The 27982-nt window shown below is 39.8% G+C and overlaps 1 protein-coding gene and 1 long non-coding RNA gene across 3 annotated transcripts; one reads left to right on the top strand and one right to left on the bottom strand.

Annotated features, from left to right (window-relative positions):
* The first annotated feature begins 1908 nt into the window (after positions 1 to 1908).
* LOC138009095 (uncharacterized) lies at positions 1909 to 19251 on the top strand. Of its 2 annotated transcripts, none has more exons than XR_011124320.1 (3): positions 1909 to 2148; positions 14491 to 14643; positions 18932 to 19251. It is a non-coding gene; the product is annotated as an uncharacterized lncRNA (long non-coding RNA). The 2 variants fall into 2 exon arrangements; XR_011124321.1 differs by lacking the exon at positions 18932 to 19251 and adding an exon at positions 14850 to 16248.
* A 4697-nt stretch (positions 19252 to 23948) lies between these two features.
* LOC138009094 (achaete-scute homolog 1-like) lies at positions 23949 to 26931 on the bottom strand. The gene is made up of 2 exons (XM_068856400.1): positions 26297 to 26931; positions 23949 to 25609 (listed from the first exon to the last, which is right to left on the bottom strand). The coding sequence occupies exons 1-2, from the start codon at positions 26801 to 26803 to the stop codon at positions 25463 to 25465; spliced, it is 654 nt and encodes a 217-aa protein (XP_068712501.1). The 5' UTR covers positions 26804 to 26931; the 3' UTR covers positions 23949 to 25462.
* Between the last annotated feature and the right edge of the window lie 1051 nt (positions 26932 to 27982).

Raw genomic sequence — 27982 nt, 5'->3', positions numbered from 1 at the left:
TAAGCAAGAGCCGATACAACTTAGATTTGATTTTAGTGGTGTACTAAATACACTTGAGATTAATCTAGAAATGTTTGGGTCTCAAATCCAAAGTCGAAAACAATTAACTCTGTAGGAAAAAAGCATTTATCCAAATACTTTCGTAGGCTTTCACATTAGAATTTTACATGCTTTCTGTTTATTCAAGTCTTTTGGTAAATGTGACATTTGATAACAGGAAAAACACGAAATTAGCAAGGTTGATTGATGTGCTGGTCATTTCTATATGACATACTTTCTTTGGTATTTGTAGATTTCCACTAATGTTTGTCCAAGAACCAAAAAGCGTCTGCAGGTTTAGAGGTCGAATTTCTCTTTCTGTTGTCTGATGCCACTCCTCCTGCACTTAAGTATTGGGTTAATATTTTGTTTTAGGGAGAATCAGAAAACTGGGAGGAGAGGGTGAAGGTGAGCTGTAGACGAGTGGGGACTTGTTGTTACCTCCGAGGCTACAATAGAGAATGTTAGCATCGGCAGAGAACAAGTACAATTTGTACTCGTTCTTCGAGGTGGTGCTCTACTTAGAATGCAGAAAATACTATTATGAGATGAAGTTCACATTTCGGCGCCAGTTTTGAATGAGTTTCTGGTGTTTCCACCTTTTCTTTTTGATAAACTCATACTTTCCGCCACGACTTTTCGATGTAAAGTCATCGTAGACCAACTTGCCCCTTTTGCCGGGGCGAGTTGAGCACGCCGGGCTGCGCAGTACGGATGTGTAGTAATCAAAATCTCAGCACTCGTACACACTCGTTGTAGATCCTAACATCACTCTCGGCCTTTTGCGGTTTGAGTTTGTGAATGGTGGTCATCTTGAAGCTGTTTCCTTGTAAAAGTTTCCTCTAATCACGATGGCAAATAGAGAGGAAAATGTATGGCTGAAATATCGATTTGGAATTATGATCATAAACGTTCCACACTACAAATTTTCTATGGTTCGCTGTTTGTTCGTCTTGGGCTGTAGAGCTCTCAGCTTTCCTTCCTGGATTGAAAAGGAAGTTATTTCCAAGTTGGTGAAGTGAAGAGCTCCCAGTCAATAGCTACCCTTGCAAGTTTTAATCCCCCGGTGAAAACTAAGTAAGTTGCTGTCTTAAGCTATTTTTTCGTGGACTCTCCTTACAGTTAAATTGTAAGTACATTTTTACATTCATTTGCCCAAAACCAGACATTCTAACTCCTAACACGAACGCTTAAAATTCTCTAGTATTGCACTGCGCATCCTGTTCTGCACATAACACAGCATCTACGAGGCTTTCTGTGGTCAAATGTCACGGCTCAGTTCTGTTTTCTTTGTCTCACAAGACTCAAGGGAGATTTCTAAACAAAACAATGTTTAAATTTAATCATAAAGACTTGTACCCATGTGGAAATATTGATAAATCGAACGTGGCCAAAGATGTTTCACAATGGCGACCTTTCGTGCGGGAAAGCTCGCTAGAAAGAATAATCGCCGTTTACAGAACACAGCAGTAAAGAGCAGAATGGAAAACTTCTAGAGTTTCGCAAGAAGAGTCGAGTGATAGCCTTGCTGATGTTAAAGTTTCATTTCTGTCCGAGAGTGAAAGTGAAACCGCGTTATCGGGGAGATGTGTTGTCGAGGGGTTGAGCTTGGTTTGCTTTCTGTTTTCTCGTAAACAAGGTTGGTGACCTATCTTTTTTTTGGCATAATTTTATCTCTTACTCCTTCTCTTTGTGCTGTAAAACTTAAAAAAAAAAATTACGTGAGAAAAAAAAGTTACAGGGAAAAAAGTATTCGTAGCCATCACTCGTGGACACAAATTTGTCTCCTCGAGATCACGCACCCGAGGAATATTTGGAATTTTCACCATAAAACCACCAGCATCCGATCGATTAGGGATGTCACCAATCAACGTATCTGGGCAGGGTTGTGGTTTTCAACTGTCAACGGTCGTGATACGTTGATTGGTGGATTTGAATCGACGCACATACCTCAAATGCCTTTGGTCCAGAATTTTGCACCGATCATATAGAAAAAGCTTTATTATGGTTTTCAGGGTCGCCTTTCTCGGTGAATTTTAGAAGGGTGAAGCTCAAATTTGGCCAAGATATGGGGACATCCCTAATCGATCGGATGCTGGTGTTTTTAAGGTGAGAATTTCATTGGTTTGGCGTCAGTTCCAGCTTAAAGTGGACTAGGTCACGCGCCGGCGGCTGATTAGCCTGCGAACGCAGACGACCGCCAGAAATACGTCTGCGTTCGCAGGCTAGTCCGGGCTGATTGCTGCTTGCTTTGTCTCCTTGGTTAGTTCTAACCGCCGAGGTCGAATATTCATTTCGCTAAATAACGCTTAAAACAGCACGGGACGGCGAAAAAAACACGACACATGACTCAGTTAACATTTTGTTCAAACTTCTTTTGAATCATTTGCTTTAAATTCTGCATATTGGAACAAATTGTAGCCACCGTATTGTTCATCTTTATTTTTTCTATAAATAACAAAAGACCGATGCTCAGATTTCAGTCGCGCCCTCCACTGGTTTCGCATACAGGGCAGCAGCTTAAGGAAAGGTAGGAGGAAGTTTCCTTTAGTGAAGGGGATTTTAAACGCCAGAATGCAACGACAACTGACACAACAGTCCATGTAACATCCTTTTATTGCAAGGAGAAGATCATCACTTCTCAACGTGTTTTCATTTATTGTTCATCTGGTTTCCTTCCACTAAACTCAGCAGGTTGCTGTGGCACGATCGTGCCGGCGTCTGCAGAGAAACGTTGGCTGGTGAAACACCGTTTTGAACACGTACAGTTAGAGCAGATTCAAAGGAACTTTTTTGCGTCTCATAGGCAACTTTTTGGTTGTTCCTCCTCTGATTCACTCGATTATATATCCGTAGAACATCTACCAGATGATGTCGAATATTTATCACAGAAACTGGCAATTTCTGAATCGTTGATTTCTTCGACTTCTTTTTCGTCATCCGAGTATAGCTGGAGTCGCAGTCGAATCACCCAAACTTCCGCTCGACGCCATTTTGTTTTAATTTTGAAATATACAATTGGGATGCAAAATTAAGGGCGCGTTCGATTAATCCTATTCCGGAATAAGAATACGTGAAGTGATGATTGAAAACGGTATGTCTGGCGTTTTCAAGCAACAAGGATGATAAAGATATGTTTAAAATAGCATTTTAGCAAGTGTTTGACAATTTTCATGTGAATCTCCGTAAAAGCAAAGGATTTCTAACTTCTATTCTATGTATTCCTATTCCGGAATAATGACAATCGGACGCACCCTAAAATAATGTATTGAGTTCGGCACGGCAGTAGCGTAACGTCGGAAACCATGCCGAGCCAGTGCCGTGTAGCCGACAGACCTTGTCGAATTTAATTGACGTGTAGAAAAAAATTCTAGTTGTTGCACTCAATCCGGGTTTCAAACGTCGCGCTACTGTGTGCAACCGTCGAATTTAATTCCTGAATTTAGTTCGAAACGGCGGTCGCTCGACGTTTGAAACTGGCCTTAGATGCATCCCAATCTCGACCCCAGAGCTCTTCTCTTGACTGAGGGAAAGAAGAGCTATGGGGAACCCTGAAACAAACTGTCTTCTCATTGGTTTTCCTGAAGAACAATCAAAAGCTTCCCTAATTGGGGCATTCATGTTAGCACGAGGAGTGAGACGGCGCCGCAAGGTTCAAATAGCCAATTTTTGGCTACAAGAACACTACGGCGCATGGTCTCCTAGATAGTTTCCCAGAGCCTTGTGTCAATCCAAGGCGCTCAGGTGACGAGAACGAGATGCATCCAACACGAAGTGTGACTTAAGTGTAAGCCATTGCTACCTATTTCCCGCAATAAGTTGAGGGTCAAGGTTAGCATTATTGTTAGCTAAGGGTAAAATGCAGCCGTTTATTCTTTCTGAATATAGACCTTATTGAAGATGAGCCTGCAGGCACATTTTCTCTTGATTAAAACTACAGGCAAAAGAGGCTTAAGGGTCAATTCGATACAAAATGTCCCCTTATCCTCTTTTATGTGGCAAAATCGCTGATAACTCTGATAAGGGCTATTAAATTGAAGAGCAGCATTTGGGGTGCACTTTGTGACGTTACTTCTCTGTATTCCGAGACACGAGTGATATTGCCCAAAACGGAAAACTGATACCATAATACTCATTGCTTGTTCACGCAAATTTTGAATAAGCATTGTTTCCAGTTTATCTTAGGACTTACAATGGTATTTTCCGTTTAAAGCAGTAGGCCATATTCGTATTCTCAGTATTGGACTGGAACTAGCTTGCAATGGAGGCTATTGCGGGGGAATCTTTTCAAATGCAGATACTTTTTAATATAAATTCCCCCGCATTAGCCCTCATTGTAAGCTAGTTCCAGCCCAATACTGAGAATACGAATATGGTCTAGTGAAGTTGGGGAGAAGGGTAAGGGGACACTTCGTGACGCTTATAATTTCTACTTTTCATTTCTCCCCTTCAGTTAAGAAATAGAGGACATGTACCGTGTTTCTATCGAGTTATAGAAACACGAGTGAAAGTTTGGGAGAACGAGAAATGCTGTGGCAGGCGAGTGTTTCCAAAGCTCTTTCCAGTTCTCCCAAACTTTCACGAGTGTTTCTATAACTCGATAGAAACACCGAGTACATGTTTTCTATTTCTCTTAGAAAACAACGCGACGAGAAAAAGGAAAACAACTTGTTAACTCTAATTATCAAAATGCAAATTCTCTTTGCTCGCGCCATCGCTACGTCAACAGCTCGTGCTAGTTCTGTGTCTCCATTGAGTTATAGAAACACGATTTTTAACCAATCAGCGCCCGTATTTTCTTAGGACTGTTTTCTAAATAAATAATTCAAAATTAAGATGAGTATTTGAAAAAAATTGCTCGAAGAGGAGACAGGTACATCCACAATTGAAGGTTAGCTAATATTGTGCCCCAGTTAACTATATTACTTTTACAATAGTGAAAAGTTGATCATCATCACCAAATAAAAGAAACTAAGGTTGAAATCCGAGTACATCTAATTTCGTGCATTTCTGGACATATCTGTCAATCAATCAATCAATCAATCAATCAATCAATCAGAACGAAGGGGAGATTGGAAGGGGATAGCTTTCAAAGAAACTGTGGTGTAGTGAAACACGAAAATCTGGTTCTATGAAACGAACAATATATTGATAAACTGAGGTAAAGAAATCACTTTAAGAGGGATTTGCGAGCTGGCGATTCGAGGGTTAGCCCTTCGTCTGAGCGAATGAAAGAATTATGGATTGTAAATGTTAGCGGTTTATATCGGATATAAAGGAGCTTTGCCATTGGTGGAATCATGTTGACATGAGTGCAGAAATAAACTCTGAGTGTTGCCTAAGGATAACAAGAAGATAATTTTTATTTGTGCAAAACAGAACCGAGGGTTGAAGAAACTCATTAAAAAATAAGGCAATTTGCCTGTCCGAAATGGCATTCAGGGTTTATGAGTAAGCTTTAATAGGTCCAGTTGGCCAGGGATGGATCTGAACTGAGAGTGGGAAGCTTACTTACAAGACTGATGCAAGTTTCAATAAATTTGCTATTTAAGAGGTCGATAATATTTTTTCACTGTATCTTGTGGCTGCGACTTTAAGCGCTGGTCTTCCACAGTGCGATGCATTCTGGTCAATAGGGCAATGATTTATGGTAAAAAGTTAGCAAAGTCGAGATTTTGCATGATTAGGTCCTAAGTTATGATTTTGTTGCTGTCTGCTTCTTTCACTCGCTCCACTGCAATTAATTGAATTGCACGAAACGAATGGCCTTGATAATTATCGCTAACATGCTCAACCTCATGCGATCCCGTTATTTAATCACTACAACATCCTCCCGCTGAACTTCAGTTAGTTTAGTTTGCACTATTTTGCATGACGTTTCTAACAATTCTTTGCCGGCAAATATTTCTAACCTATTTCTTTATTCTACACTAGTGCATAGCTATAATACTAGGTTTTCAGAGACAGGTAGTTTTAACATTAAATATTCCAGGACAAATCAGTTAAAACATCCATTTTCTATATTTGGTGCAAGAACTTGGAACAGTAATCCTCGAAGTATCCGAATACTCCCTAAACAAAAAATTAAAGTTTCTTTACATCAGCTCCTTTTACGTATTCTGGAACTGGAGGATACTTATGTTGACACACCTAGTTTAGTTGATAAATTAAGCAAGATGAAGCTTTGAATGTTTTACCACGCCAAGCCTCACCCCCATGGTTTCCACTGCGAGGCTTGGCGTGGTAAAACAAAGCTCTTTTGGTCTCCCGGGACAATATTGCCGCCGTATGACAAGAGATAAAAATACATCAAATGACATAAGAATAAAAGAAAGCCGAAAAGAAAACGGAAGGAAGCGCACCAATCTTGTTACTTGCACAGGCATTTTTTGCTTGTGGTTATTAACGACGTCTATCGTATTGTTTTTAGAGAAATAATTATATGCTGAACACGACCCAATACACCATAATACTCATACCCTTTTCAATTAATTTTCAGCGCAGATCTCTAGAATCCAGTTTACGACTTAATTATCGAAGAGAGTTAAATGAACCCTAAGGGAAAGCATCTTTTTTATGCAAAGTACAACAAAGTAAGAAACCGAAATGGGAAAAACAGAGGCAATGTTCTGGGTGGTCGTTACTTTATGAGGTTGGATATTGAAGACTTTGATTAATTGGGCGTGACCCTTGATCCGCAGCCAGACAAACAACAATTACTATTCGAAAAATAGGTCATGGATAATTTATTGTTAAATTTGTTCTTAACCAAAAGTAGGAAGCAAAACTTGAGTTTCTGTTTACTAGTGAAAATAACTTTGGTTTCCACGCGACTCAACATCTTTAACTAGGTTACAGGTACCGCGCGCATTTATGTCTTTAAATTTTACGGTTTGTTCATTTTTAAATAATTCATTTCATTTCATTTTATTATTTATTCATCTTTGATGATTAACTTCAAAAAAATGATTCCTTAGAAACTTCACTGATGCTCTATTTAACACAACGTATACACCAGATCAGGAAACTAAAAATCTAAACTAAACTGACTTATTTTGTCACTGTTACTGCTGTGAAAAGCGATCGGTGCACAATCAAGATTTTAATCACAGAGCCACTTAGTCTCAATTACTGTTCCTTATACAATAGCCATTGTCTAGTGACTGTGCTTATTAACCTACACACGGCTGATTCATTGTGGCAGAGTGGGAAAGCCGGAGATCCTGTCTCTTGTTTCTTTTCGGGTGAGTTTGATTTAAACGGCCACGGAATGAACAGTCTCAAAGTAGCCATTAAACTCTGTGCACATGGTGCTTGGTCTGTGTCATCTAAGGCTGTCATCGAGATCGTTTTGAATATTCCCTTGTTGTATTTGCAATTGCCATGATGACTTCAAGCTGGCGTGGGTCATTAAAAAAGTCGTGTAATAATTTGCGCATTGTTTGAAACCATAAGTAAAGAAAGCGCTCATTGAGGCGTTTGAGGTTTTGGATTAATTTTACAAACCCTGACTTCAAGAAAGTTCAACCCGCCAACGTTGTCGCGTGAATAAGCACGTACATGTAATATACGAATGGAAACAAATTTAACGGTCTGCTGTTCGTTGCTGGGGAAGATAATTGAAAGGCCCATATATTTGCCATGTATTTAAAGATGTTGAAATTTTCTCAAGAAATTTAGGGAGACAAAATTAAAGGTCTCAGAATCGATTTGGAAAATGTTTGCATTATGTTTTCGCCGATTGTAACAAAATCCTGTGACCTACGCTTTCTTTAGGTTGTATACCTCCAAGTCCATGGGGTTCGGTCTCATGCTTAATAACTGCGTGTTGGAAAATAAAAAAGGCAACCTCAAAACGAAAACTGAAAAAGAAAACGACGACAGTAAGGAATAAGCCCTTTCCATGAGCAAAGATAAGAGCTGAATATTGATGTGGAAAGTTAGGCTTTCTTTGCTTTCCGCAGACAGTTTTAACCTCGTGAAACGAACGCCGATTGATTGATTGCGTCCCTCGGTCTTTGCCGTCCCCGCAGTGCTCTAAGTTTACATCAGCGGGGGCCGTCGTTAAGATATCGCGAGAATGTTCTCGTTAGTTGCATTTTGACAATAGAAGACATTGTTGTTTTGACTACCTCTCGGTTCTTCATTAAATGTTTTAGAGTCGATTAGATTCTTTTGTTCCGAAAGCGCTTCGGGGGCGTTTTGTTTGACTTTGCCAGCCATGCGCTCGGCCCTACCGACGCTTAACTCACGAAAGAGTCTTGTTTAAGCGGTGTTTGTATATAAAAACGGACGGATGTCTCGAGGCACACACCAGTTGGTTCCGCTATAAAAGTTGTTTGAACCGGTTTAACTGTCTTTATTTTCTGTGCGTGATAAAAACACTCATTCCTTTAAATTCCTTTCTGGCCTTTAACTTAACCCGGCACAGTTCGAGCATGATGTCGCTGATGTGCCGGACGCCTTTTGCTTTCATCCTTCCTTTACACTCGTGTGCCGAATTTCCTTCGTGCTTTGCATCGGCCACGCGTTCCGACAAGGTAGCTAACTATAAACAGTATAATTTTCACGTTGGGCGTGAGCGTTGCTTGTTGATATGTTTGCATAGTCATTGTTTGTAGACCGACGGACTCATAGCTCGCATTACTGAACCGCTTATATTGTTTGATCTCACATGATTATTGGTGGCGTTCATAGTCAAACGTATAACCACTTTACATCGTGACAACAAATGTTGTAAGTCTCCAAATTTGAGAGTCGACAAATGTGTCTTAATTTAAGACCTTGCTGCACTTGCTAAAGGTCCCACACCTAGTGTCTCAAACGCAACGGTCGCCACTTTTACAAACTATGTACTTATTTAAACGCGACACTCAAAACGTCGCTGTTTTTTGCAGAACACTGGCCCATGAAACTACGATGAAAGATAAGCTTAACGATGTAAACTGATATGAGGGTCATAATTTCAATTTTCAACCCTTTTTTGGCAAGCACTTGTCCGAATACATGCGCATTGTCATAAAACAATTTCCTATAAATCCTCAGCACTCCAACATGCAAATCATATAAAGATAATGATTTCGTCAAACAAAAATATTCTTTTCCTGCTAGGTTTAATTTGAAACTCAATTTTTCTCATTTAATTTCTCATTGGGCATATAACACGTTGAAGTAGTGCGACAGACTCGAAAGGGAACTTGTGTGTAACTGCGAAAATCTAGAAAAACGTCAAAAACTGAGCCGGAATCATTACAATGCCATTAGCGCTTCGACTTTTTATTTGAGAGTAAGCCGGTCTTGTAATTTTTAAGACGAACACGTGTTGAGATCTTTCAAGGGGAGCGTTCGATTGGCAAATCTGGATTTAGATCTTAAAATCTGGATCTTCGGATTTCCAATCGAACACAAAATCCGAAAACGGATTTCGCGACGGATTTTGTTAATTGAAATCTTTACCCGACATGGAATCTGCGACAAAATCCGTTGTCAAATTTTGTGTTCGATTGGAAAATCCGAAGATCCAGATTTTAAGATCTGAATGCTCAGGTTCCCGCGCTCTATCTCACGTGACTCCCTAGCTCCTGACCAATGACTCATAGAATTCCAATCAAACTTCACCTTACAGGTAAGTCTCGTTTAATTTTTAAATTAGTGGGAATGGAATGATTGCCGACTTTAAAAAATGATCTTCCTAATACGTACATCCCCATTGCTCGTCCTGTCTTAAAAGATGGCGGTTAAAGTAGGTTTTGGCTGAACGAGCGGTATTGACTGCCTTGACTAGTCTGTTCTTTTGTTTTAATCTGATTTTATGCCAATTGCTAAAAATTGACCCTGCAAAAACCAGGAAAAAAAGTTGTCGCTTGACTTTGCGCTCCATGCAATCATCGCGGTTGCTTTTCAACATTCTTTGTTTCATTTTGCGCGATCACTCCAATTAAAACACGATACCTGCGGCAGAGTATATTACCTGCTTACGATCCGTCATGTTAGCATATGACCTATGGGGAGAAGAAAATTAACGTTGCTTGTAGGTGTCCTCCAGAAAAAAAATCCTATACGTGCTGTTTTCATGGAAACCCCCACAAACTGTAAACCGTGAAAAATTTATGAAATATAGAATTCGAGAGAAAAAAATTGATTTTGCTACTCTCTTTAGGCCACAGAAGTCGAAAATCTCCAAAATGAACGACTGACATTTCGTCGAATTAATAGAGTATCATATGCGATCGTAGATGCAAAAAAGTGTAGTGTTAACCCCAGAGCATCATGCACTAAACATTTATTAGCATTTTCCGGTATTCTTATCGTGGGGTAACCAATACGCCTCGGTACTTATTTCGTTAGCATTTTTTGATGAAGAATGCAGCCAGTTGTAGAGCCTGAAACATCATGCATTCCAAGCAAGGGAAGGGTCGCAAAATATCGCGAACTCGAATTCAAGTCGACGAGGAACCGATTTTTTTTTTTTTTTGGAAACATTTCCGTTTCATCTTTGAGTTGATTAAACTATAACCACTAAAAAGATATTGTTCCGCCGGGTCTCACACTTTGCGTTTAACAAATAAGGGAGTCTTTGAAACGACTCCGTCAACCTAAAAACTGAGTTCCGGCTTCAACCTCATGCAACATTCGCGATAACAGATGAAATGTTGAGTGGTTGCTCGAGGCAAAGTTTTAACGCTTTTAAACTCATTCAACGTCGATTTCAACATGTCTCAACACGTTTGAAAGCGACGGCCGCGGTTTCAACATCGCTGTTCAACAAAAGCGAACGGATATTCAAGCGGTTTGCCCGGGCCTTTAATTTCTTCAGTTTCAAGGACCGAAACAACAGGAAGAAAAATACAAATTGTCCTTCATTCACATTGACGTAAAAAGCGAAAGAAAGTAACGCAATGAATAATTTCTTTCATTAGCAAGGTTTGCAAAATGTTGACTCGCACGCTTCACAAAAACCGCGTATTGTATTCACTGGACAAGCCGGGGGCGACGCACTGATTGTGCGATCTCAGATCCCTGCCCTATCGGGAAAATATGTGTGTACAATCAGGATCAGGGTTTTCTCCGTGTTCCAGTTTTTTGGTGTGAGAGTACATTAAACTTGACTGAGGCAGAGCGGCCCAGTGGCCAGGACGCTTGCCTCGAGATCAGGACGCTTGCCTCGAGATCAGGACGCTTGTCTCGAGATGCCGGGTTCAAGACCTGTTCTGATTATTTGTTGAAATCTTGTTCAATTCTCCGGCCAGTTGGGAGTCAGCTGTTGTTGTTGTTGTTGTGGTTGTTCTGTTCTGTCGTTGCTTTGATTAGTGTTTCGTTGGCCCTAGCTGAAAGACCCTACTGGGAGTGGTCATTATGTAAGGGTTATTGACCTGTGGAGCGAGGAGATATCACATATCTTTGAGAGTTAGTGAGATTTTCTTCAATAAAAAAAAATTATAAATTCTGTCAAGGGAGACTTGCTAGGTGCTACAACATGTGTAGGATTAGTAAACATTAAGTTCTTGGGAGCAATGAGTGACTCAGCAGAAGAATACAGTTCGCTTGTATAACCTGTACATAAGCAAATGCCCAACAATGTGGATTTTGAACCATTGTATTTACTTGTCACCAAAAAAGCGATTCAGTGTAGATGACGAAGTATGGTTTGTTCGTTCACCAATACCCTACTTTCTTAAATCCCATAATACACCTCCTTTACCCCCCACCCTCCGCCCCCAAAGCAAAATTCAATAGGCATTGTATTGGTATCGAAAACAATGATATGTAAGGTCCGAAGTTTATATATATATTACAATACCTCCACTGTAATCATATTTTCTCATAGCTAGTAATAGCTATAATTAAGTGCCAACGAGAGAGTCAGTAGACCTTATTCCAAAATGGCCGTCATTTAAATATTCTTTTGTTTTTATTTAAATTAGCCCTTGATGCCTCGTTCTTGAGCTGAAAATTCAAAAGAGTATTTTGCCTTGAACGAGGCATCAAGGTCTAATTTGAATAAAAACAAAAGAAAATCTAAATAGCGGCCATTTTGGAATAAGGTGTACATAATACATAGTTTGCAGATTTGTATCAGAGTTCCAATATACCCAAAAGTAGTTGTAATTTTTATTCGAAAGTACTGCAACTCAACTTATCTAGTTAACAAAAATAAAAGAACAATAGAAATTGCACACTTTGTATCTCCAACAACAATGTAAATGTCAACGTGTTTTGCAATAATATGGAAAGTACTGCTGTAATTTTGGAACGGCCGTAATTTTTAACAGCAATACCGGTATACAATAATTAAGTTGAATAAAATCAGTGCCATGTAAGAAATCGCCCAATCGTCTTCAGACTTTTCAGTGTGAAACATGTAATGGGTAATCAAACTCTCTCGCACATGAAAGTTGTTTCACTTGTCTAATGACATCACGCATCAAAACACACGCTTTCATTGGTTCTTGAAGTCACATGATAAGCGGCCTTTGTTTCCTTACCTTACCTTACATTACATTTTCTCTGGAGCGCTCGAATTTTTTTTCTGCATACAAAGCAATCTCGCTCTTCGGCTCTATAAGGCTGCCGCCTCGTCAGCTTTCGCATCTTCGCTTTGCGAAAGTAAGTCGAGGGGAAATTGTTCCATTGTTTTGCTATTGTTATCAGCCGTTGTTTCAGCCCCGCTCTCCGGCCTGTTACAATCGTAGCCGCCTCTAGCTTTTCAGACAGTTGTCAAAAGTGGGGGTTACGTAATATATTCCCCTGACAGCCTGAACAAAGAAAACCGAGCCACCTGACAAATGAGTATATATCAGTATGTATGTAACTTGTGATCCAAGTTTGGTTCATGGAAGCAGAAATTAGAAAAAGGGCATTTATCCATTTTACACTTGTAATGACTCGTCCCAATATAATTAACGGTGTTCCTCTCAGCATGACACCAAATGAAACAGCGTTTCTTTAAAAATAGTTTATAATTACTTCGGAGCGAGCGAAGCCAGAGAGCAGCAGCAAAGATTTGTCTTGAATTCTGATTATGGCGCCCTTGCTGGACTTTTACGACCAGAACACTCTACCAGAATGCACAGCGTAGCGACAAGAATGCATTGCTTTATGAACGAGCCTCGCTTTGAGCAGGAGTCGCAAATCACAGAGACGAACTCGGATTGTCGACCTCTTCTTATCTTAATTATTTCACAGTTTGCGTCCTGTACTTGTACCATCCAAAATTTACTTTTACTAATGTATTTTGAATAGCTCGTATTTTAGGCATGCAATCATGAAGGTGTTTAAAGTGGGTCTGAATGGGGGGGGGGGGGGGGTGGGGGGGTCCACATGTCGGTTGTCGGTTAAAAGTTTATTACTTTGTCGGTTGTCGGTTAAATTTTTCGACCTTTGTCGGTTGTCGGTAAATCCCAGTGAATTTTTTTGTCGCTAGTCGGTAATTTTTCCCTCGTTTTGTCGGTAGTCAGTAATATTATCTAGCCCTTTGTCGCTAGTCGGTTAACCCCATTCACACCCTCTTTAAAAGCAGCGTGATTAAATCATACTTTACCCCGAATATGCGCAACCGTACCTTCGGCTATACCGGTAACGTTATTATGTAGTTACGGCTCAGCTCAGTGCGTTCACTAGGTGCTGCCTTGTAGTAATGCGCATGGAAGAAAGGATTGTACTTGAACTCAGTTGGAAAAGTGATCATCGCAGAAGGTTCTCAAATTTGTAGAACAACTTTCTTGCAATAAAGGACGAACTTTTTTCAAATATATTTCGCCCTAAACTTTAATTGCTGAATACTTTTAATCGGTTCTGTAGGAAAATGTTGCTAATACCTAACTGCAGTCACAATCTTTGCATTTATGCAATGAGAAAGCCCTCCTGACAGAAACTTCCTATCAAACCTCGGCAATTGGTCTATGATTGGTTCGTTCTCGTCTGGTGATCGAATGACGTATGGAAACAGAAGCTCGTTCGGTCAAGGGTTAACTTTTCTATTTAATATAAAACACATTTTGGGCATCCAGCGAGGGTTATACATTCGCAAAACAACACAGTACAACGGTTTCGCTGTAGGTGAAATGAAACCTTGCTGTTTTGTAGATTCAGTAATTGTCATTTAAAAAAAAATAATTGTATTTTTCAGACATGATCTGTTAGTTATTCGTGCCAACAATACTGATAGCATTTTTGAGGTTGTTTATATACTGTGAAGGATTATTTCACTGTCACAGTTTCATCCTTTAAAAATCTTCGGCTAAGTCCAAGAAGACGGTGATGAATTTGCGTTCTAAAACTCTATAACATTTTGATAGAGCACTTCTTTTTTATTGCCGCACTGAGCCTATGAATAAACTTTTGTTCCCAGAAAGGGGCGGAAAGGCCCTAACCAGACCACTGTTCTTGATTTAAAATGTGTTCAACGTGGGGCTAGTTTTAGGTTTCACGAGTTCGTTTTGTATGATTCAGATTCCTTGCGGAGAAACTAAGCTCTTCGTTCACCCAAATGAAAGTCATGGGGAAGATTTCTAAAGCAGTACTCTCGCCGTGTGCAGTTTACGTAATCATGCAGTGAGTGACGAGAATGACCCTAGATTACCAAGGAAATGAAAACCATTTTAGGTGAGATAATTGATCGTTGATATTTTGGTAATGAGGCGAGTTTATCCATCTTAATATCACTTGTCTTTGTTTTTATGCTTGCCTGATTTGTTCATATTTCTGTAAATTGCTCTTTAATGGTTCTAAAGATAGCTTTTTGGTACTTGATGCCTGTCAGTCAAAAGTCACCGTTTGCTGAGCCGTAGAAAATTATTCTTCACTTGCAGAGCTATCTTGGAGAACCATCGCTTGATTAAAAAAAAGATAACTCACACCCGATACGCCCTCGTACCTACGTACATTGTCACGGTACAGTGATCTAAAAGGTTTTCAGTACCGTTGGTTGACACGTGGCTTCAATTGTTCGCCCCGAAATAGTTTTACTGAACAGACTGGTCTCACACTTTGCGTTTAACAAATAAGGGAGTCTTTGAAACGACTCCGTCAACCTAAAAACTGAGTTCCGGCTTCAACCTCATGCAACATTCGCGATAACAGATGAAATGTTGAGTGGTTGCTCGAGGCAAAGTTTTAACGCTTTTAAACTCATTCAACGTCGATTTCAACATGTCTCAACACGTTTGAAAGCGACGGCCGCGGTTTCAACATCGCTGTTCAACAAAAGCGAACGGATATTCAAGCGGTTTGCCCGGGCCTTTAATTTCTTCAGTTTCAAGGACCGAAACAACAGGAAGAAAAATACAAATTGTCCTTCATTCACATTGACGTAAAAAGCGAAAGAAAGTAACGCAATGAATAATTTCTTTCATTAGCAAGGTTTGCAAAATGTTGACTCGCACGCTTCACAAAAACCGCGTATTGTATTCACTGGACAAGCCGGGGGCGACGCACTGATTGTGCGATCTCAGATCCCTGCCCTATCGGGAAAATATGTGTGTACAATCAGGATCAGGGTTTTCTCTGTGTTCCAGTTTTTTGGTGTGAGAGTACATTAAACTTGACTGAGGCAGAGCGGCCCAGTGGCCAGGACGCTTGCCTCGAGATCAGGACGCTTGCCTCGAGATCAGGACGCTTGTCTCGAGATGCCGGGTTCAAGACCTGTTCTGATTATTTGTTGAAATCTTGTTCAATTCTCCGGCCAGTTGGGAGTCAGCTGTTGTTGTTGTTGTTGTGGTTGTTCTGTTCTGTCGTTGCTTTGATTAGTGTTTCGTTGGCCCTAGCTGAAAGACCCTACTGGGAGTGGTCATTATGTAAGGGTTATTGACCTGTGGAGCGAGGAGATATCACATATCTTTGAGAGTTAGTGAGATTTTCTTCAATAAAAAAAAATTATAAATTCTGTCAAGGGAGACTTGCTAGGTGCTACAACATGTGTAGGATTAGTAAACATTAAGTTCTTGGGAGCAATGAGTGACTCAGCAGAAGAATACAGTTCGCTTGTATAACCTGTACATAAGCAAATGCCCAACAATGTGGATTTTGAACCATTGTATTTACTTGTCACCAAAAAAGCGATTCAGTGTAGATGACGAAGTATGGTTTGTTCGTTCACCAATACCCTACTTTCTTAAATCCCATAATACACCTCCTTTACCCCCCACCCTCCGCCCCCAAAGCAAAATTCAATAGGCATTGTATTGGTATCGAAAACAATGATATGTAAGGTCCGAAGTTTATATATATATTACAATACCTCCACTGTAATCATATTTTCTCATAGCTAGTAATAGCTATAATTAAGTGCCAACGAGAGAGTCAGTAGACCTTATTCCAAAATGGCCGTCATTTAAATATTCTTTTGTTTTTATTTAAATTAGCCCTTGATGCCTCGTTCTTGAGCTGAAAATTCAAAAGAGTATTTTGCCTTGAACGAGGCATCAAGGTCTAATTTGAATAAAAACAAAAGAAAATCTAAATAGCGGCCATTTTGGAATAAGGTGTACATAATACATAGTTTGCAGATTTGTATCAGAGTTCCAATATACCCAAAAGTAGTTGTAATTTTTATTCGAAAGTACTGCAACTCAACTTATCTAGTTAACAAAAATAAAAGAACAATAGAAATTGCACACTTTGTATCTCCAACAACAATGTAAATGTCAACGTGTTTTGCAATAATATGGAAAGTACTGCTGTAATTTTGGAACGGCCGTAATTTTTAACAGCAATACCGGTATACAATAATTAAGTTGAATAAAATCAGTGCCATGTAAGAAATCGCCCAATCGTCTTCAGACTTTTCAGTGTGAAACATGTAATGGGTAATCAAACTCTCTCGCACATGAAAGTTGTTTCACTTGTCTAATGACATCACGCATCAAAACACACGCTTTCATTGGTTCTTGAAGTCACATGATAAGCGGCCTTTGTTTCCTTACCTTACCTTACATTACATTTTCTCTGGAGCGCTCGAATTTTTTTTCTGCATACAAAGCAATCTCGCTCTTCGGCTCTATAAGGCTGCCGCCTCGTCAGCTTTCGCATCTTCGCTTTGCGAAAGTAAGTCGAGGGGAAATTGTTCCATTGTTTTGCTATTGTTATCAGCCGTTGTTTCAGCCCCGCTCTCCGGCCTGTTACAATCGTAGCCGCCTCTAGCTTTTCAGACAGTTGTCAAAAGTGGGGGTTACGTAATATATTCCCCTGACAGCCTGAACAAAGAAAACCGAGCCACCTGACAAATGAGTATATATCAGTATGTATGTAACTTGTGATCCAAGTTTGGTTCATGGAAGCAGAAATTAGAAAAAGGGCATTTATCCATTTTACACTTGTAATGACTCGTCCCAATATAATTAACGGTGTTCCTCTCAGCATGACACCAAATGAAACAGCGTTTCTTTAAAAATAGTTTATAATTACTTCGGAGCGAGCGAAGCCAGAGAGCAGCAGCAAAGATTTGTCTTGAATTCTGATTATGGCGCCCTTGCTGGACTTTTACGACCAGAACACTCTACCAGAATGCACAGCGTAGCGACAAGAATGCATTGCTTTATGAACGAGCCTCGCTTTGAGCAGGAGTCGCAAATCACAGAGACGAACTCGGATTGTCGACCTCTTCTTATCTTAATTATTTCACAGTTTGCGTCCTGTACTTGTACCATCCAAAATTTACTTTTACTAATGTATTTTGAATAGCTCGTATTTTAGGCATGCAATCATGAAGGTGTTTAAAGTGGGTCTGAATGGGGGGGTGGGGGGGGGGGGTGGGGGGGTCCACATGTCGGTTGTCGGTTAAAAGTTTATTACTTTGTCGGTTGTCGGTTAAATTTTTCGACCTTTGTCGGTTGTCGGTAAATCCCAGTGAATTTTTTTGTCGCTAGTCGGTAATTTTTCCCTCGTTTTGTCGGTAGTCAGTAATATTATCTAGCCCTTTGTCGCTAGTCGGTTAACCCCATTCACACCCTCTTTAAAAGCAGCGTGATTAAATCATACTTTACCCCGAATATGCGCAACCGTACCTTCGGCTATACCGGTAACGTTATTATGTAGTTACGGCTCAGCTCAGTGCGTTCACTAGGTGCTGCCTTGTAGTAATGCGCATGGAAGAAAGGATTGTACTTGAACTCAGTTGGAAAAGTGATCATCGCAGAAGGTTCTCAAATTTGTAGAACAACTTTCTTGCAATAAAGGACGAACTTTTTTCAAATATATTTCGCCCTAAACTTTAATTGCTGAATACTTTTAATCGGTTCTGTAGGAAAATGTTGCTAATACCTAACTGCAGTCACAATCTTTGCATTTATGCAATGAGAAAGCCCTCCTGACAGAAACTTCCTATCAAACCTCGGCAATTGGTCTATGATTGGTTCGTTCTCGTCTGGTGATCGAATGACGTATGGAAACAGAAGCTCGTTCGGTCAAGGGTTAACTTTTCTATTTAATATAAAACACATTTTGGGCATCCAGCGAGGGTTATACATTCGCAAAACAACACAGTACAACGGTTTCGCTGTAGGTGAAATGAAACCTTGCTGTTTTGTAGATTCAGTAATTGTCATTTAAAAAAAAATAATTGTATTTTTCAGACATGATCTGTTAGTTATTCGTGCCAACAATACTGATAGCATTTTTGAGGTTGTTTATATACTGTGAAGGATTATTTCACTGTCACAGTTTCATCCTTTAAAAATCTTCGGCTAAGTCCAAGAAGACGGTGATGAATTTGCGTTCTAAAACTCTATAACATTTTGATAGAGCACTTCTTTTTTATTGCCGCACTGAGCCTATGAATAAACTTTTGTTCCCAGAAAGGGGCGGAAAGGCCCTAACCAGACCACTGTTCTTGATTTAAAATGTGTTCAACGTGGGGCTAGTTTTAGGTTTCACGAGTTCGTTTTGTATGATTCAGATTCCTTGCGGAGAAACTAAGCTCTTCGTTCACCCAAATGAAAGTCATGGGGAAGATTTCTAAAGCAGTACTCTCGCCGTGTGCAGTTTACGTAATCATGCAGTGAGTGACGAGAATGACCCTAGATTACCAAGGAAATGAAAACCATTTTAGGTGAGATAATTGATCGTTGATATTTTGGTAATGAGGCGAGTTTATCCATCTTAATATCACTTGTCTTTGTTTTTATGCTTGCCTGATTTGTTCATATTTCTGTAAATTGCTCTTTAATGGTTCTAAAGATAGCTTTTTGGTACTTGATGCCTGTCAGTCAAAAGTCACCGTTTGCTGAGCCGTAGAAAATTATTCTTCACTTGCAGAGCTATCTTGGAGAACCATCGCTTGATTAAAAAAAAAGATAACTCACACCCGATACGCCCTCGTACCTACGTACATTGTCACGGTACAGTGATCTAAAAGGTTTTCAGTACCGTTGGTTGACACGTGGCTTCAATTGTTCGCCCCGAAATAGTTTTACTGAACAGACTGGTATCTGTAGCAACCGAGGATTTTGGGTGGGTCACTAGGCGTGAGATGCATAAAAGATGCACCGGATATTATGGGACTCACATAATTATATTCCGTCAGTTGTCTTATCGTGTAGCGTGGCGAAAAAAATTCTGAATTTATAACCGGCTTTATGAAAAGGCTTTATACATGATGTTGTTTTCGTTGGACGTACTTAGGATTTCAAAACAATTATAAAGCGTTCTATTGGTTACTGTGATCAAGGATAGCGACTTAAAATTGCTTTTGTTCAGTCAGTACTATGTAGAATGTCGCACCGTCCCACAGTAACAGCTTGCAGCGTTTGCTAGATCATAGTTTTCAATATTCGAAGGTGTAGCGATACCATGTAGATATTTGATTAACATTTCAAAATAGCCTTCAAGGGTACCAGCTGCGTCTATTAGGCAAATTAGGTTACCGTACCGTTGCATATCCTATGAAGAAACTATATGTGAAAGACATATATTGGTACTTAGGAATGAATCATGTTAAGATTCGTTGTGATGGCTGCGATGATCTAAAATTCTAACCCATTGCACATTAAAACTTGGGTTTACTGCCTTGTCGATATTTTCACAATGCAGTATAATTATCTCGTTCAAGGCTTCTTTAGAATTTAGGCAATGCTTTTTTTGTTTCCATATCTTCTTTTCGATCGTCAACTTGAATTCCGGTCTACTGGTTTCATATTACAAAATCATGCCAGTATCAAGCACTTGAGTGTTGAGCCTTGCACACGTGTTTATCAAAAAATGTAACCTAGCCGTTGATATTATTTCTCACGAGACACTTAGCCTTCAATGTGAACTACTGTGTCCGCTGTACTGCGATCCGGCTTTGCCTTTTGATTTTCTTAGTCACAAAAAGCACTCCACGCAGTTGCATTGTCTTCTGTGTTCTCCTTTCCTTCGATTCTCTCCCTTAAAAATCGTGATTACCCCAGGAAAAAAGCATTTTTTATGATCAGGAGTTTTTCTGATTAGATCAGTTCAGAAACCCTTGTTAACATGCCTTAAAGAGAGGAACCAAGTCAAGATTAAAAGTTCTTGTCTTGTTTTGAGTATAGCTGAAATTGAACTTAACCACGGTGGAACTCAGCCATTTAAAAGGAATTGTTCCACACCCAGTGACGTCTTTACGATTTGGCTAGCGATTCGGGTTTTGTTCTCGAGCTCAAAAATCAACTTGGCTCGGGCAACTATTTTCATCAACAATTTCTGTGTTAAAATTGCCATGCCAGCATTTCGTGAGTGGAGAGAAAAGAAAACAGCGGCACTAGTTTTCTGTCGGGACATAATTGTCATGCACGATTTACCGTTGTTCTGTAAGCAAATTATACAACAAAACTTTCTATATGTTTGAACCATTCAGTTGTGTATTTTCTCAAGAGTGAGCTCATCTTTTCTTTTTGAACATAAAAGTTCCTCGGTTTTCTTATCGAAATCACATTTTCGCAAAAGCATTAGTAAAGGCTTAGTTGTTTTCTGAATTTGTAAGTTGTACCAGCATTAGTCGTGATGATTCCTCGTTTTTTGCATAATCCAGTTTAGTTAAAACTGTGCAACAGCCGTTGGTAACCCCAAAAGCAAGCTTTCCGGCGTAAAATGTGTCAAACTGTTGGGTCTCAGTGGTGGATTGGTCATTCTCTTAGTGTCTTATTATTAATTTGATGAATACTTTCCGTTGTAGTATCAGGGGCACCCACGGTAATCTTCGGTGAAATATGTGTTCGGGAGAGTCCAGCAGTTCCAAGAATTTCGGTTCTACGTTGCCAAACAGCTATAGATTTCTTTACTAAAACATCACCTAAAAAATTCGCAACAAGGGAAAAACAGTCCCTTACGTTTTCCCGAAAGGATATTTTTGTAATTTTTGGCGCTTAAAAAGGTGCCCTATCAGTTTCGGATGAGCAAATGATTCGCTGGGAAGTTTTTAGAATGTAACGTTCAGCTAGCAATTTCTCAAATGAAGATATCATTCCCTACAATTTTCGGACGTACACTTAAATTTTCAGCTAAGATATCCGAACAGATATATTACAACGAGCCTATATTTGTCTCTCATCTCTTTTGGTTTAATTTGCTGGTTTGGTGCCCTTGTGTAGATATCACTTGAAGAGTATAAATACTGAAAAGTCTGAAGGTTAACCAAGGCCACCCAACGAGCAAATTAAACCAAAAGCCTTCGAGAGACATTTCTAGGCTCCTTGTAACATATAAACACTGTATAAAGAGATGTTCTTTTCACCTAGAAGAATTTGATCTGTTCGGATATCTTAGCTGAAAATTGAAGTGTCCGAAAATTTTAGGGCCGTAATGATATCTTCATTACAGATATTGCTAGCTGGACGTTACCTTTTAAGAACTTCCAACAGAACCATTTGCTCATCCGAAACTGCCAGGTGACCTTCTTAAGTACCAAAAATTGCAAAAAATGTCGAGAACGTAAGGGACTACTTTTCCCTGGTTGCGAATCTTTAGGTGATGTTTTAGTAAAGAAATCTGTAGCTGTCTGACAATGTAGAACCGAAATTCTTAGAACAGTTTGACTCTCCCGATGCCCCAAGTTAAAGCGAGAGAAGCCGTCAGTCATATGATTTCTTTCCAGTAGTGTCGATTAGTATCCCTTTGACGATCATTGATTCTTGATTTTCACATATTTGAATGGAACCTTACTCAACCCTTGTGACGATTGATTAAGTAAGAACCAAGGACCGACGGCATACCAGCGGTGCTGTTTACCATTACTGTGTAAGGGCCGCTGCCTTCTGATTTTGAAATCGTCGATTAAAATAAGGTGTAATTTGTATTAATGAAAAAAAGACAGATAAAGCATAGCTTTAACGTCAAAAGTCGTGCTAAAATATGCGTTTTTGAAACTGGGCGAAACTCGTTTGACATTTAGCTCATTTCTTGCTTGTAAGCTCCAGATATCAAGCAACTTCGAAAACGAGCAAGACAAGTTAAACTGAGAGAATTTTCACGCTTTGCTGACAAGTAGCCGCCTGCCATTTCCCGTTTCATGTAGACGCGATGCTAAACTGATCTCTCTAATATTATTAGTTTTTTTCGGAAGACATTTTCTAGGTGGTCCGCCAATTTAGGCATTACCGGTCAATAAAAATGAATAGCGAGATTTTGCCATGCGTTTCGGTGAAACAGGAAACGGTTGGCTACTACTTACCACAAAAGTATTGAAACTTCTCTTATTCTAACTTGTCTCTTCTCTTTTCAGTTTGAGAAGTTTCGATATCTTGATATTTACTGTTTGCCGTCACAAGGCGATGCCAATTCTCCCCATTATCGAAAACGTCACAACAGACGACGAATCAAGGAGTAAACAACAGCATACTTGCATGCTATTCAATGCCCCTTTTTTTCTGCAAAGGTTTGATGGAATTTGGAAGTGAAGCCTCTAGGCTCATCAGAGATTTCTTTTTCTTAGGAAAGAAAAAGATAAAACACCATAACTCGTTTTGACATTACCGCGTTAGGTATAAAATAGATTTAACTGCTCCGTGCTGTGCTTATAACTAAAATTAATCATTTTTGCCTCTGTAAATCATTCGTTCCGCGTTTTGCTGCTGTTAAATAACAGAAAACACCACCTTTGCTGTCCCAGCATGTTGTAAATTGTCCTTGGCCCTCCTGCTATGAGGTGATTGGTCGTTACTCCCGCTTATTGTGATTTAGCGGCGGAGCCCAAATAGTCTTATGCTAATTTGTTTTACTCAATCTTTCGTTGACAGTCGGGAGTGCAACAAGGTTGTGTTTATATTTGTCATTCACAGCACATTCTGGGAGTGCTTCTGTAAAACAAACATTAACCAGTTAAATTACTTCTAGTTTCCTTCACCTAAAACTACCTTTCGTGAAATCCAGCAACAACAGCTGTCCCGGGGAGTTTACCATTCGCTCACAGTTGCCAGCTGCCCCCTTTCTTGTAAGCAATTTTGGGGGCTTTCGATAAAAAAAAAAGGTTGATAACTTATTTCGTTGAGCCAACCATTTGCTTTGGTGAGAGGCACTGCTAGCTGTTTCAGTTATGAAGTAATTGCTCTGGAATTGTGCAAAGAAGATAGGAGTTGTTTTCAGGATCTTCATTGTTTATTAAAAAAAAAACAAAAGGACAAAAAAATCCAGTGTTTTTAATTTGGCTTGCAATTTAACATAATTTGCACTTAATTTTTGCCGAAATCTGAAAGAAAATCAGGACCAGAAGTTGTCACATGAGCCAAAAGGCGAAGTCTGTGTGCAAGAAACTGCATTGGATGTTGCTATCTACGTAAATGTGTTCACGTAGGCATACGTGCAAATGTCTGAAAAGAGCTCTTACTAACCTACTCTGCTAAAACCCCTCCAAAAACGAATATTGCTTTGAAACTCGACCGTTTGTTCGAGCAATCACAGGAAACGCTTCAGTCAAGTTATCAACAAAAGCGAGCTCAGAGAAAAGAAAAAAATGGACTGTCTGAAAAAATAACAGGTGCAACTTTTATTTCTCTTGGACACATTCAGTTAATAATGCAGTATTCATTGAATTGTTCATTATTTACCAATTGTACTTCATATTCAAGTGTTATCTTTAATACAGTGCACAGCACAATTACAATTAAGTCTGTTTCCAGGCATTTTACTGAAGTTATCAGTCGGTCGACGTTATTGGTCTTAACTCATAAAAAGTACGCTCAAGAAGACAGCGGACTGTGCGAAAACTGCCGAAACAAGAAGTTGGCATGATGCCCAGTCAATCATATTTTAAAAAAATACTTTTAAGTAAATTCAATTATAAGTTAAAATCCTTTCTAAAAACTAAAATTTTTGTAGCAGTCTCTAGATAGTATAATTAACCACAGCTTGCTTCTATCCATTGCAATCCTTAAGCTGTTATACATGTATATAAAGGTTGGGAACCTTATTGTGTCGAGCTACCAGATTCTCATAAACTAAGTAGATTGAAATCAGCTATAATTATGTGCGATTTCTTCAACGGACTCTGTCCTTACTCAATTCCAGCTTCATAATCTCGAAGTTTTATTACATCAATACACGCTTGGCTTTGCAAGCAGCTCACTCATAAGAAAGAGTGAAGGAAATTCATGAAACTCCTTGGAGTTGCTTTTGGTGATGAAGACCAGCACTAAAACACGCAAATTCTTATAACTCTTGAAATTTTCTTTTGCCTGCCTGCTTAAGTTTAATGTACGCGTTTTATTGACGTACTTCATTGTAGCTGAAGTTTACTTTCAGTTCATTTGTTTATTCAGAATATGCATATTTCATTCTGGACTCAAGCCAGATTCCCTAGTCATGAAAAACCACTCCACTACTAGACATGAAAGGTTTTTCCTTTTCCATTTGATGGAAGTGTCAATAGCCGAGTAGCACAGCCAAAATTCCTTTCAAATCGAAACGAAGGATGAGGTTGCCTTAAAATAACACCAATTTACAGAGTTCATTTTGAACTTTTTATGAAGCATGCAATCAATACAAAATACTCTAACTATATGTTCTCGCTTACGAGATATCCTATATACAACATTTCCGTTAAGGAGAAATATGAAATTCTGCTGTTTAAAGAATAGCGGACTACAAAGTTGTAAGTCGAACTGTCATTTCAGAGTCCGTAACTACTACTTTGATGACCTCCAATTGAGAGGAAAAACACGACAACCCGGTTGGATAGTTCAAATCTACGTTTCTATTTTAACTGCGGAGAAGAATCAATTTGTTGACAAACAATGCTATCCCATTTAACATCATTAATCTAATTCTATTTACACCTAAGGCCAGGCTTAATACGTTTTTCTTAAAAACAAGAAAATGCTTTTATATGCATAGGTTCTTTCACGATTAATACTAAATTTAACATAAAAATTAAGCTAACTCGAGCTAAATCTCGTAAAATGCCAAAACCCTGGCTTACACTTGTTCATCCCATTGTAATGAAAGTTATCTTACTTTAATCAGAGTACCTCTGAAATTAGTTGGTGTGGTTGTTATAAATATTCGGCAAACTTGCAGAGCTGTTAACAAGAGTCATTTCGCTCGGGTACGGAGCAATCTCAGGAAGACTCAAAAGATATGAACTAAGCTGTTGGGCCGTGGCCACATCCCCTCTTGATAGAGTCTGCAGGAGGAAATTAGTGAAAGAGCTCAGTCAATTAGTGCGCACGGCAGGTAACCAAGCTAAAACACAGTGTCATTTTGAATTCCCTTGCTACCAAAAGGCTTCATTTGCCGCGTTATTATCAAACAAATTTCAATGTTCCGCTTGGCTTGCTTTTAATAAAGCCTGAAGTGAAAGGAAAGCGAAATACTGCGCGGCAAGCAAGAGAGCGCGAATTACCTCGCTAATAGAAATCCGGTTCTCAAAATTTTATTTGTTTTGTAGCCAGGCACGTGTATCCGACACTGTTATGAGTGACATCAGGAATCGTGCCCTACAGAATTTGTTAGACTTCCCCTATTCACGGTTCAATCGAACAATTTGGTGTTGTGTTAATTGAATGAAAAGCACGCTGCTTGGACGACAGTAGAAGGTTACATTAGCCTGATTGTCTCTTTAGCGCGATAACTTGATGCCACGATCGTGGCATCAAGTTATCGTAACCTTCTACTGACCAAACGGGCTGTCACTTGTTTCGCGGCTACTGACTTGAGCGATGAAACTTTTAATTAAATATCAACTGTAAAGGTAAACTGAGGAAAGAAAATGCGCGCCATTCTATATTTCTTGCTTTTTCACAAGCCCGGCATTTGCGCCCTCGCAAGCTTTCCTTGGCGTACAAAATGAACAAAAGCACAACAAATTTACCTGTAAATCGTATGCTCCCTGTAGCCATCCAACTTGTCTCAACAGACGCGCCTCTCGCTCTACCTTGTTACTTTCGCTGAGCATTCGCTGCAGACATTTGATGTATTCTATGGCTGTACGTAGAGTTTCAACCTTAGAGAGCTTTTTGTTCATTGGCGTGGTCGGTATGTGTTTGCGCAAGGTTGCAAAACCATCGCTGACCAGTTTCACCCGATTCCGCTCTCTCTCGTTTCGTCGCAGGATTGAAGCATGCTCTCTTTTTAGACACTGCGGTGTGCGGCAACGGGTGCGATGCCTGGATGCTCTAGGGCTGGAGCTTGGAGAGCTGCATTCGCTGCTAGGCGATGAAGACAGAGGCGAAGCTGGTGGACCCACTGGCGAGGTGACTGGAGAGTCAAACGGCGAGCCGTCGGACGAGGAAGGCGACGGCGTTGGTGAGTTGAACTCGGATAAATCGTCGAGGTTGAGGGGTAAGGCGATGTCTTCAAAGTTAAAATACAATTCCATGAGTGTATTGCAGGGCAGTGACAAGCTGACGGTGGCGTGGCGCAGTCACTCGCTCTCCTTGGAAAACGGACTCGACTCGTCTCGCTCCACGCTGCACAAGTGCGTGCAAATACTATATTACATGAGACGCGTGGCGGAGCCTATAAAGCAGTTTGTTTTGTCCCTTAGGGACTTCACGCCTGGTTGTTGGGCAGAATTAGTGTGGGGGAGGGGCTATGAAGACATTTATCACAATGACACGTTTGGCAAACTAACGGCATTGAATAGTCTATGGCTTTTTTTGTGCCTGAAATCTTCATATGAAAGGGTGGGATTGTCTTGAGCTCTTTTATGCGTGCCCTACGCGTGGCTTCGATTATAATTAGTTGGCGGACACAATAGTGGTGCGTGCTGTCATCAGATCTTTAGAAATCTGTAACAAAGTCAACAACCGATTCTTCGTGTCGTCTGTATGTGCCGATCATTAGCGATCCAGATCTTTGCTTTATCCACGTGCCTGGCTTCTCTGATTTTTTCTGCCAATAATGCTTACATCAAACATAAATAAATCCCAGTGCGACCACTTCGTAGGTTTTCAGAGAGCGTATAACTTTTTTAAACCGTGTAGTAATAGAATGAAATCTTATCTCGTCCGTGCACCAGTGCAGAAGGCATTGTTCACCAAGTTGATTACTATTTGCTTTCGTGGACTGCGTAAACTTGGCGCGCTCTCGCTGCTTTGTATTCCTTAAAGACAACGCCATTTAGCCGTCGTTTCCAAGGAAAGAGTTGAAGTATGTTTGGTATCTAATTAACAATGAAAATAACTGCGAGATGCCACTGCAGAAATGTTTGTGCGCTCGAGTAAAAGAGCTGTCACCTCCATAAACTGTTAACTATGCAAATCTTGCTTGTTATTTTTTCGGATGCGAGATTATTTCCTGTCTCGTTGTTGTTGTTGATGCCCAAGTCTTTTTCACCTAAGCTTCATATGTGGTCAAAATCACCTCTTGTCTAATTTGAACTACTGTAGTTTTAAATGAGTTTTTTAGCGCGTGCAGGGCAGTTCCTGATTCGCGTTTCCTATAGCCTAGCCTATTGACAAAGAATTTCGAGTTTCGCAAACATTCCTTCACTGTTGTTTGTTAACCGCAGCAAAGTACCAAGGAATGAAATTGTTTTACGTTTCGGCAACAAATA

This window comes from Montipora foliosa, chromosome 6 (genome assembly GCF_036669935.1).
Source record: "Montipora foliosa isolate CH-2021 chromosome 6, ASM3666993v2, whole genome shotgun sequence".
NCBI lineage: Eukaryota > Metazoa > Cnidaria > Anthozoa > Scleractinia > Acroporidae > Montipora > Montipora foliosa.
The sequence above is the reverse complement of the archived record's forward strand: the minus strand, read 5'-3'. Positions and strand labels throughout refer to the sequence as shown.

What these genes read in the sequence shown, in the direction of transcription:
- LOC138009094 (XM_068856400.1), bottom strand. Translation starts at nt 26,803, where the DNA reads ATGGAATTGTATTTTAACTTTGAAGACATCGCCTTACCCCTCAACCTC. An exon ending in AGGGAGCATACGATTTACAG is followed by an intron (nt 25,610 to 26,296) that starts GTAAATTTGTTG and finishes TTCCTCCTGCAG; the next exon opens with ACTCTATCAAGAGGGGATGT.